General features: G+C 43.4%; 1 protein-coding gene across 6 annotated transcripts in view; it reads left to right on the top strand.

Moving 5' to 3' along the window:
* Positions 1–12156, top strand: part of ABCA1 (ATP binding cassette subfamily A member 1) — a 122902-nt gene that overhangs the window by 67517 nt on the left and 43229 nt on the right. For all 6 annotated transcript variants that reach the window (XM_065045662.1, XM_065045661.1, XM_065045660.1 and 3 more), the window contains 2 exons: positions 1447–1568; positions 6505–6696. In XM_065045662.1, coding sequence (XP_064901734.1) covers positions 1447–1568; positions 6505–6696 — 314 coding nt within the window. The remainder of the gene's footprint in view (positions 1–1446; positions 1569–6504; positions 6697–12156) is intronic.

Here is a 12156-nt window from a genome sequence, read left to right as displayed (position 1 = left end):
TGGTCCTGCTAGGCAGAGAGAGAGAGGAGGGCAAGGGAGAAACCTTCATCCCAAAGTAACCTCTGTGTCGTCTCAGCAAAGGCGGGTGATGTACTTTTTTTTTTGTGTGTGTGTGTGGAACAAAAAGGCTGCAGGGAATTTGTAACTGGATATGTAGCTGAGGGAGCAATGACCGTCAGTAACCTCTGCGCTTGGTGCGGCAGGAGCAGAGCGCGTGGCTTCCTCGCCTTCCTCTGCACTACCCAGTGAAGCCATGGCAAGCAGAAGTGGCACTGGGACCACCAGCCTCCCCACTACTGCCCCTGGCACCCTGAGTGCCCAGCATGCTTTTTCCCTATGGTGTCACCTGCTGAGTTAAGTAAAAAACATGGAAGAGGGGAATAAAAAGTTTTGTTACAGCTGTTCCCCGTAGGAGGGGGAAGGTACAAACTCTTGGGGCTCCCTTGTGTTACTTTCGTTTTAGAGCTTGTTCGTTTCCTCTGCTTGCCATTGGCTGCAGCATCATCTCTTCCTGCAGTAGAAAAAGCAGTGTGGCACCTGGTTGATTTGTCTTAGTCTGGAAATCTTCACGTTGGTAAATCCCATGAGACCTCCTCTCTCAGCTCCTCCTGGCATAGCTGGTTTCCTCATCACTGCTTATTTAAGCATAGTAAAGGCAGATTTGTTTTCTGTCTTAACAAAAGAAAAAACAAAGTGGGGGTCAGTTGCTTAAGCTCCAAGTTTATGAAGTTTAGTGGTGTGCGTAAGATTATTATTTCCAGATGGTTCTCCTCTGTTGTGACAGAGATACAATTTTGTTTTAAAGCCAAAAGCTTAACCACCAATGGCTTCAGAAGGTGAAGCTTTTGGGAAAGAAAGCTGAGTTTAAAAGCATTTGCAGAAATTTTGCAGAGTGTTAAAATTGCTTCCTATGGTAGATCTGCATGCGATTCTGTATTACATCTGTGTGTCTGCATACGTCATGTTTTAAAATTTATGGTAGAATACATTTACTACGAACTTCACTAAATACAGGCTAGTAAGTCCTTCAGTGTTCTATGCACCAGCTCTGCCCTGTGTTCAGTAACATCACAGGGATTAAGTGAAGCTGAATCTTTGTGCAAGGCTAATGCTGGAGTAGGTTCCAGCCCAGATCAGGGGAGCAGTTTGGTTTGCCTTGCTGCTTCTGTGTGTGTATGTGCAAATTAAGCTGAAGTAATGAAGTTAATGGGAGTTGTTTTTTAAAAGTTCTTTATTCTTGAGATCAAGACATCACAGATTGATATCTATGAAAGTTGCCAAGTCTCAGAGCACTTTGCCAGCAGCTCCTCTTTTCCCTTTGTGTTATGGTTTGTGTGATTCCCTCTCCTATATTTGTCAGCTTTGTTTTTCCTATTCAGAACTCTTGCATGAGTTTCTCTTTGGCTTAGCCCTGACCAGAATATTGCCTGTTTTGTCACTTTCTAGACTTGAAACTTCGGGATTTCCTGGTTGACAATGAGAAGTTCTCAGACTTCCTCCATCATAATGTGTCCATGCCATCATCTGCAGTAGAGGAGCTACTGGCTGCAGAGGTCAACCTCCAGCAGGTAAAGAGCACTTTCAACCGCTAACATAATGCTTGTCTATTGTTTGTTTAACCATAGTGCCAATATCCACAGTGCAGGACCTTTCTGTGCTAGGTGTTATACAAACACGGAAGAAAACTTAATCCCTGCTTCTGTCTTCCCTCTTGCCCTCGATTTAATGTTTCATTTGGTTGTAAGCTGTAAAAAGATGCTGAGAACCACATGCAAATGTTTTGATCTGTATAAGAAAATAGCCTAGTACCCTTCAGGCTACAGTGAAATTCTTTCCTGTTGGTGTGGGGCATTTTTTGTTTGCTTGTTCTTTTCTTGTTCACACACAAAACATTAGCTAAATTGCTAGTGTTCCTTGAACTGTTTTACTTTGATTAGCAGAAGAAAATGGTTGGTTGGTTGATCACTCAGCATGGACTGGAGCAGAATTTGTCTGTTGCTCTGCCTTATATCTCTGTGCAACAGAAGGAGGCATACTTTTTGGTTTGTGGCCAACTCCTCAAGACAGTGAACTTGTATATTACATAGTACCACAGAGTCCTGATCTCAGGTGAAACTCCTGAGTGCTCTCATGATTGCTTCCATAAAAATAGGCAGTGGTAACAGTGGGCTGGAGCCCCTGTTTTAGGATTGCTGTCTTCCATAGTCAAGCTCAGAACATGTTTTTGCAGAAGTTCATGTAGATTACTTCAGTTGCTCTTCCCTTACCCACCAACACTGTAACCCCATTGTAGAAGGCCACCAAACTTGTCAGATACAATTTGCCCTTAGTAAAGCCATCTTGGCTGTCACCAATCACCTCCTTATTTTCCATGTGCCTTAGCATAATTTCCAGGAGGATATGCTCCATGATCTTGCTAGGAACAGAAATGAGACTGACTGGCCTTTTGGTTCCCCGGCTCTTCCTTTTTCCCTATTTTAAAAATGGGGGTTATGTTTCCCCTTTTCCAGTTGTTGGGAACTTTACCAAACTGCTGCAACTTATCAAATATGATGGATAGCGGCTTAGCAACTTCTTCCACCAGTTCCTGCAGGACCCATGGGTGCATCTCATCAGGTTCCATGGACTTGTGCACCTTCGGATTTCTTAGATGGTCTTGAACCTGATCTTCTTCAGCAAAGCCTTTGACACTGTCTCCCATAATATACTCCTGCAAAAGTTGGTAGCCCATGGCTTGGACAAGTGCACTCTCTGCTGGGTTAAGAACTGGCTGGAGGGCTGGGCCCAGAGAGTGCTGGTGAATGGGGCTGCATCCAGCTGGCGGCCAGTCACTAGTGGTGTCCCCCAGGGGTCAGTGTTGGGTCCAGTCCTGTTTAACATCTTTATTGATGATTTAGATGAGGGGATTGAGACCATCATCTGCAAATTTGCTGATGACACCAAGTTGGGAGGGAGTGTCAACCTGCTGGAAGGCAGGAGGGCTCTGCAAAGGGATCTGGATAGACTGGAGAAATGGGCTGATTCCAATGAGATGAAGTTCAACAAGGCCAAGTGCCGGGTCCTGCAATTTGGTCACAGCAACCCCCTGCCGCTACAGGCTGGGCGCAGAGTGGCTGGAGAGCAGTCAGACAGAAAGGGACCTGGGGGTACTAATTGAGAGGAAGCTCGACATGAGCCAGCAGTGTGCCCAGGTGGCCAAGAAGGCCAATGGTATCCTGTCCTGTATCAAAAATAACATGGTCAGCAGGACAAGGGAGGTCACCCTTCCCCTGTACTCTGCATTGGTGAGGCCACACCTGGAGTATTGTGTTCAGTTCTGGGCCCCTCAGTTCAGGAAAGACATTGAAGTGCTGGAGCGGGTCCAGAGAAGAGCAACACGACTGGTGAAGGGACTTGAACACAAGACCTATGGGGAGAGGCTGAGGGAGCTGGGGTTGTTTAGTCTGGAGAAGAGGAGGCTTAGAGGTGACCTCATCACTCTCTATAACTACCTGAAGGGAAGTTATAGCCAGGTGGGGATTGGTCTCTTCTCTCAGGCAGTTAGCAATAGGACAAGGGGGCATGGGCTTAAACTCTGCGAGGGGAACTTTAGGCTGGATATTAGAAAGAAATTCTTTACAGAGAGACTGATCAGGCATTGGAATGGCCTGCCCAGGGAGGTGGTGGACTCACCGTCCCTGGAGGTTTTTAAACGGAGGTTGGACATGGCACTTAGTGCCATGATCTAGTAAATGGACTGGAGTTGGACCAAGGGTTGGACTCGATGATCTCTGAGGTCTTTTCCAACCCAGTCGATTCTGTGATTCTACTACAGTGGTTGGTTCTTTGTTCTCTTAGTCTTACAAGTTAACGATACGTTCTATTAAAAGAAGTAAGATGGAAAAAAATTCTTATCCATTTTAGGCTATAGGTTTTGCTTTACTTGAAACTAATTTGCCTGAAATTCATGCTAGTTTGAAACAGAATTGTGCTACAGATGGTTCTGCAAAGATCACCAGAAGTCTTCAGCAGCAACAAAATCAATCCTTCTAAGCTGATTGAAACGTAGAAAGATTTTCAAAGAGGTGAAAAAGCTAGTTCTGGCCTTAAATTGTGTGAGTGCTATGTTATATAGGTTGTCTGTGGAAAGCTAATGAAAATAAGAGCTTAGCTTTTATCTGCGTAATGTATCTGAAGGGCACTGGAGGGGTTATCAGTTGGATAGTTCTTGCTTGAATGCTTTAAGTTTTATTCTTGTTTGTGGAATTCTTGTACTGATTCTGCCAGGACACTGGGAGTGATGTTGTTTACTCTTAACAGTGGTTTGTGCTTTTTGGGATAGCAGAAGAGCTAAGCAACATGGCAGTAAGCTGCAGAGGAGGGCAGTGGCCCACCAAATTTTGGAGCACTTTTCTGATACAGATAGTAACTGAGAGGCAGAGGACTCTTCCTGCAGGATGACTTTATCTGACTCACAAAATGAACCTCTTTGAATTTGCTGGAGATTTGGGGTGGAGATCTGACCTTGATACTGAGCTGCATAGTGGCTGCAGTGTTAATAGTCAATAGCTGTGTGGTCTCTGACTGTATGAGTGGGTCACAGCTTCATTCATAAGATCACATAGAAGGGCCTGTTCAGAGTATGCATGCTTCTCACAGCACATACATCCTTCTTCTGCAGTCTGTTAGTGCCCTGTGGTTGTTCAGCAAGCCCAGAAGTTAAAATTTGCAAGCAAGGAACTGAAGTCACCAAGGGCGGGGAACTGTTCGTTGATGTTACTGTGATGACAGTACTCCAACATGCTGAGCAGAGTTGTGTATCCAGCACACTGAATACAGCCCCACTACGTACAAATGGCCAAAGCCTTGTCTTGATGGGCATGTTGCCTCCTGGTGCAGATTGTCTCAATCTTGCGTTTCTCTTATAGTGGCAGGTGTGCCCAGAGGCTTGCGGAGTTTGGGAGTGTGCTCTTTAGTGTGCTGTTGTTGTCCAGGTGTAGCCAAACAGCTGTAAAGTGGCTTGTACGGCAAGAGTAGATCCCACCCCTATGAAGAGCTGAGGTCCTGGGTCAGGGCTGCAGTGTGATTTGTTGAGTGGCAGTATGAGTAAATAGTAATGGCCAGGGTGTATGCTGCCTGGATCACATTTCCATGTTTCATACAGCAGTCAAGTCCCAGAAGAGAATAATGGGACCTGTGAGCACAAAACAGTCACCTGTGTCTGCTTTCAGACATGAGCCTGGCACTTTGAAAATCCCACCACCCAAACTATTTCAAAAGGCCTGCCTTTTTGATGCAAGAGCTATCTGATTTATTCAGCTGAGTGTACAGCATGGAAACATCCTATTTTTGGCATAAGGGATGTAGACTAAAGTTAAAGGTTTGCATAAGTGTTACATTATAAATCTCTCTCCTGTCCTGCCAGTTCTATCTACTTGTTTTCTGAACAGAGTGCGCTTTCCCCTGAGATTTTTGATGCCCTTTTGGTTTTGAAAGATGAGAACTTTCAGACATACCAGCATGATTCGGGAACTGTTAGCTCTTCTGGGGTGTAGATCAATCCTCTTTAGTTGTTACTGGAAGTTGAGAAATGCACACTGGGTATTACAAAATAACAGAAAAAAATAAATGATGTGTGAAGTGGTTGTTACCTGTGCATTGTTCCTGCTGTCTAGGCCCAAGACAAACAGAAAGTTCTTTTGGTTGGAAGCTTCTGGATTTTCCTTGTGTTTAACACCTTTATGAAGTGTGCACCTATATGACATGTACCTGTTTGTTGCTCAGCAAACCAAAATCCTATAACAGACCTTATTATGAGAAACTAGGCCATCGGGTGGTAATTTAGATGGATTTTATGCATTTCTTTAATAAGACAGTTATTTGTGGATTAGGAAACATTGACAAGCAAACCACCACCTGTGAAAGAAGACTGTAGGATCTTCTTGTTTGTTGCAGCCAGTGAGAGAATTTTTTTCACTGATACATTGTCTGCCCAAAAACACTGCAAAATGTTTCTTGCAGCAGTTAGTTAAGAGATACTTCAGAGCTAAGGGAGAAGGTGATGCTGATCCAGAACAGAAAACGTGTCTGACAGTTATATCTAAGGAGTTTGGGACATAGGTCTTTTGCCCTTCACATACATTTGCAAGACTTGTGTCTGGTCACAAACCTTGTTTTGTCTCTGTGGCTCAGTTCCCAGAAGACCAAAGATTAGGCAATGTGTGTGCCCTTGCTTGGAAGAAATGACTGCTGTAGAGGACAGGATCACTGCTGCTATGTGCTTATTTGCGGGGAAGTGGAGAGGGACCTGCCTCCTCCAGGGCTTTTTGCCCCGTGTACTCAGCAGGGAAACATGTTTTTCTTGGAATTGAGTTGTGCATGGGTCAGGGCTGTGCAACCTGTAGAGAAGAATGCCTTCTTACCTCTATCTGGAAATGTTATGAATGGTTAGTGTTGTATAGGTGATAGCCAGTCTTGTGCTGTGAAATTTACATGAAGACTTACATGCTTTCTCCACTTTTCCAGGTTGTTGTGTCTGGTTACCGAATGCGGCTGCGAGATCTCTGCAATAGCTCAAAACTGTCTGAATTTCTCACAATCCAGAATCAGACAGTGGCTGTGGACTCTGAAGCCTTCATTTGCACTTTGCCAAAGGAAAAGCTCCATGCAGTGGAACAAGCCTTCCATGCTAACCTGAATCCTTTGAAGCCCCTCCAGGTGAGTCCACTGGTCCCACCTGTGAGAAGCTAGTGTTGACACAGGGACGTTTTCTTGGGCTTTCAGTCTAAGAACTTATCCCTGCATTTCCAGAGTGAACTGCTAGCTGGCAGGAAGAAAGACGGTCTTTATCAGTGGAGCACGAACAACATTGCTTTTTCCTGTCACTCTTCCTGTTGCAGTGTGGTACTTGCAGAGTATAAATGTGTGTGGTCTGCAGTGCACTTTGTCAAGAGGAAAATATTTATGCTGAGTTGTAACAAACAGGCTCTTGGTTGCCCCTGTGGTTTGGTCAGATGTTGTGTCTTGGCTGGAATGATCCCAGAATACAATTTACTTCTTATCTTAGAGTCTTCACCCTAAGGGTTATAAGAAACAGGGAGTGCAGTAGGGAAATGAGGTGTTGATTTTGCTCAGGAACTTAAGTGTGTTCATTTAATCCTATGAAAATGAGCAGGCAGTATACCCAGGTGGCCAAGAAGGCCAGCAACATCCTGGCTTGTATCAGAAATAGTATGGCCAGCAGGACAAAGGAAGTGGTCATCCCTCTCTACTCAGCACTGGTGAGGCAGCACCTCAAATCCTGTGTTAGTTTTGTGCCCCTTGCTAGGAGACAGATATTGAGGTGCTGGAGCAAGTTCAGAGAAGGACAACAAATCTGGTGAGGGGTCTGGAGCAGAAGTCTGATGAGGAGCAGGTGAAGGAGCTGGGGCTGTTTAGCCTGGAGAAAAGGAGGCTGAGGAGAGACTTCATTGCTCTCTGCAACTACCTGAAAGGAGGTTGTAGCATGGAGGGTGTTGGTCTCTTCTCCTGAGTAGTGAGCGATAGGACCAGAGGAAATGGACTCAAGTTGCACCAGGGGAGGTTTAGATTGGATGTTAGGAAAAAATTCTTCACGGAAAGGGTTGTCAGGCATTGGGACAGGCTGCCCAGGGAAGTGGTTGAGTCACTGTCCCTGAAGGTAATGAATACATATGTAGATGTGGCACTTCAGGACATGGTATAGTGGTGGATTTGGCAGTGTTAGGTTAGTGATTGGATTAAATGATCTTATGGGTCTTTCTGAACCTAAACAATTCTATGATTCTATGTTAGATAAACCTGTGCTGAGTGTTAAAACCATCACCCTTTGCCTTTACCATGGGGCCACTGAGTGCTGAAGTTTCCAGCCAGTGGCAAGCCACAACCTTTGAGCAAAGATCAGTCAAATTTTAAAGCCCTGTTTCAAAGAATGACCAACTGAATTGGTTTTGGATCAAGAATTCATTGAACTTTAGGAAAATACAGTATTTAGGAAGTGATTGGAAACTAGAGCAAACTTAGCTGTTTGCCTAGGAAACCCCAGTGATGCTTTGTTACTGGTCCCCAATATCTGGTAAAATACAAAAGTTTGAGGAAGTTAGTGCTGGGAATAACAGTACAGAGAAGAGACCACAGAACCTACTCTGTTACTCACTGAAACAAACACTCTATTGTCTGCTGTGGAAGAAATAAACACTTTAACTGTGTGAGTTTCTAGATTTGATGAGCCTTTCAGGACAGAAAGTCATATACCGCTTGTTTGGCTTTGTCGCCAGTCAAAGAAGGTCATTATCAAGCACTGGAATCATATTACTTTTCTGTGCAGTACATAGTGGTCAGTTACTTCCCTCCATGGATCATCTTCTGTTTTCCATGTGTCCTCCATCTGCTTTTTTTTCTTTTCTGCTGGAAGAGCAAGATAATTGTAACTGTGAAGAGTTGAGGTAACAGCACTAAAATTGTCCTTGTAATAAAGATGACCTCTTTGAAAAGGAATGGCTGTAAGAAGTTTCTTGTGTTCAGTTAGATTTCTATGCATGCATTTACTTTAAATCATTTAGAGATGCTAGAATTTTGGGGACTGAAGGGGATGAAAACAGCCAGAGCACAGCTCAGTATTGGTTTTTCTCAGCCCTTTGGAGACTCAGTCTTGCTTTTTTCATTTATGGGAGTTCCTGCAACTTCCACTCAGTACCTACTTCTGTCAGCTGTGTTGTTACATCTCTATTGTTGATGAAAGAAAGCAGTCCTAAGTTACTCTGTCCTGCTTGGCACCAGCAAAGTAGGTTGAGACATACTGAGAAGCTGGCTTCTAGTCTTAGCTTCAAAAGAAAAAAAATCTCAAGTCCAGAAGCCAGCAGTTCTAAACCTGCTCTGTATTGTACACTGTCTTGTAAAGGTCTACAGTTTTCCCCAAAAAAATGTCACTGGCTACCCTGTAGTAAAGCTGGTATAATGTGCCAGTGAGTGAAATAAAAACCGACTGGCTTCAATGCAACCAGGCAAAAATAAATAAATTAACTCTAGGATCAAGACCAACACATTTGAAACTTAGTGTCTTTAAAGGCTAAAGAAGGGCCTTGACCTGCAGTAACATCTTGGAACAAAGAGGGAACTTTCTGTTCATGAACAAAGAAGGCTTTTGACATAGCTTATCATTAAAGGCACTGTGGGTCAAATCTTGAACATGCGCACTAAAGACAGCATGCACTGTATCTATTGCAGAACCTGTAAATCAATGCCAAAAGTTTGCTCGGAGACTTATTTTTAATTTTTTTTGCTTAATTCCCATAAGGTACTTTACAACAGGCATTTCAGTAAGTAAAAGTAAGGGCCAAATGAAATGCAGGTACAACAGCAATTCAGAGGCTGGTTTTTGGCTCACGTAACAGGAACTGGACTCCACTGGTTGCAGCATTCTGTGCTTTTTGGAGAGACAGCACCTTAATATGACTAGGTCAATACAATTATGGTGAAAAGTACTTGCAACTGTGTGCAAGGACTGTGTAAATTCAACACCAAGGGCTTGAAAAGTAAAACGAGAGTTTTTGCTACTCCATTGTCTGGGGAGTACAGTGACTATAGTTTTTTTTTTTAACTGTTCTAATCCAGAAGACTCAGGCCAGCATCCACCTGCTTGTTCCTGTCCCTGTGCATTCCTGCTTGTTGTTCCCTCTGCAAGACGATGCAGTAAATTACATCACAGAATTGATCCAGATTAAAAGTGACTGGCCTGATTGTGTGCTTACACAAACAGTTGTGCTGAAACATGGAGAGGGTGCAAGATTGAGAACCCAGTTATCAGGGTGTGTATGTGTGTGGGCTGAGACCCTGACATCAACATCTGCTTCTGCTGGCTTAAAGCATGTATGCATTTGCAGCATGAGGGAAACTCTTAATGTTCTAGGTGGCTCACAACAAAACAGTAATTATTAGAAAAATATGGTCAGAGCACAGTTTTAAAAAGGGAATTAAATTGTGTGCATGGTGAAATGCATAAGTTCTAAATGTCACAGCACTGTTAAGGGATTTTAAAAAAAAAAAAAAAAAGAAAAGAAAGGCAAAGAATAAATGCTTTTCTTTACATACCTGCTCATCAGTTCTGTCCAGAATAGTATTACCAAAGTGCAGTAGTCCAGTTAAGACAAAGAAGGATTTCTAATTAAAATTTTCTACTGGGATTTCTAGCTCTGACACTTAGCCTTTGTATGACTTCAATTTAGCCTACTCTGTAGGATGAGAAAACAGAGCCAAGCACACAGAGGTATGGTAGGGAGGTTAAACTGTGTTGTCTTATTCTTTCTAATGTAAGAACCTATTTGGGGCAGGCTGTTCAGATCAGCACAATATCTGGAAATGATCACAGGGTGCCAAGGCAGAGGGTCAGTTTTCCTTCTTGACTCTACTCACTCCACTAAAAGCAAAAAATGTTTCAGGAAGTGAAATTCCCTTTTGCAGGACCCACATCTTCATCTGTAGTCTGAAGCCTTTTGGCCAACAATAGGTACTATGGGGCATAGTATATCTTGTACAAGCCCTTTGTCGATGCATCCTTTCTTCTTGAGCTTTGCCTTGCACTGGGTGTAGTCACTGAGGTTGCAAGGCAGGAGAAGCTGGTTTTAGAACAACAGCAAAACAGTGCCTCTAACTGCATGCACATATTTCTGTTTTGGCTTTCTGCCAGTGGTAGGCCAGCAGTTGTCTCATGGAAGAACTAGACAGTTTGGGAAAAGTTAGAGGTACCCCTGGTTAGCAAAAGCAATGCCAATAAGTCAAGTCAGAGGTTTCCCACTGGACTGGCGGTGTGATGAGTGGGGACTGTCTTATATCATAAAAATACCTGTCTGTGGGACACTTCCACAGGTTTGAACATGATTTGGAGGGAAGGTTAAATGACAAAGACAATTAAAATTGGTCCAGTGGAATTTAATCTCAGCAGCACTGCCTAGAAAGGGCTTTGCCACACCCACTTCCAGTGGTGTGGATCTGTAATAAGCCATAAAGATGTTATGACTTGGGTATTATAGTGGTCCTTAAAGGACTGTGGGTGAGCACATGAAAATCTGACTGGTTTTTCTCCCTTTGTAATATGGGTGGTATTTTGTCATATGATTAGCGTGAACTAAGCATTGAATAATAAATGCATTCCAGTTGAAAAATGGCTTTAGAAAAGGTCTCTTAAGTTCAGTTGCAGCATGTATTTACATTATGACTTTCCTTGCTCTTTTTAGAGTGTTTTCAGTCAAGCAAAATTATACCATGCTTTTAAGCAGCTGTGCTTTGGGACTTCCAGGAAACGAAAGCAGAAGCTTAAAGCCCATGATTTTTCTGCAAAGTTCAGTGTAAAGTTTCTGCTAAGATCAGTATAAAGTTGCAATAACTAGTTCAAAGCAAACATGGCAGAGTGGTCTCATTAAGCAGAAACACCTGCATGGTGCCGACAGTGGCTGAATTTTGTTCTGAACTCTGAACACTTCAAAACACATGCATTCTTCTGCACTTTAAAGAAACAGAGTTGTCCATCTCTTCTAGCAGGGCCTGACAGGTGGACTTATTCAAGGATTGGCTTGACTACACAGTCAACTTCAGCCATCTCAAGTATTTGTCTTTATTTTGAGTCTTGTAGCATGGACATATAAGCACACAGCGTCCACTCAGTGCAGTCTGTACCTCAAGAGTATTATGATGCTGGCTGCTCCAAAAAACAAGTCCAGATGAAGGCACAACTGGACATCCCCTAACACACTAATTGTACAGGGCAGCTCTTTTCAAAACCTGGGACCAATCTTACTGGAGCTGCCCTGAATCTAGAGGACTCTTATGAATGTAGTGAACTACTTAATGAGCCACTGCAAAGAGTTATTTTCCAAGGAAATTCATGACATGCTCATCTGTACAAAGAAGACTGGCTACTTTTTTTTTTTTTTTGTCGTTGTCTCTGGAGATATGACTTGAGAGCCTCCCTGACTGGGCCTGAGGGTGTAGAGAATGGTGGTAAAAAAAGCAAAACTCCCTCCATACCAGTGGCATTATTACAAGTTCTTGTGAGAAATGGAGTGCTCTGAATTTGATAGGGAAGAATGGTCAGGGTGGTAGGCTGTGAAAGGATAGGTGGGTTCTCCTCACATTTCAGGGTAAGGTTTGCAAGCTTCTTGAATC

Source organism: Columba livia, chromosome Z, assembly GCF_036013475.1.
Source record: "Columba livia isolate bColLiv1 breed racing homer chromosome Z, bColLiv1.pat.W.v2, whole genome shotgun sequence".
Classification (NCBI taxonomy): Eukaryota; Metazoa; Chordata; class Aves; order Columbiformes; family Columbidae; genus Columba; species Columba livia.
The sequence above is the reverse complement of the archived record's forward strand: the minus strand, read 5'-3'. Positions and strand labels throughout refer to the sequence as shown.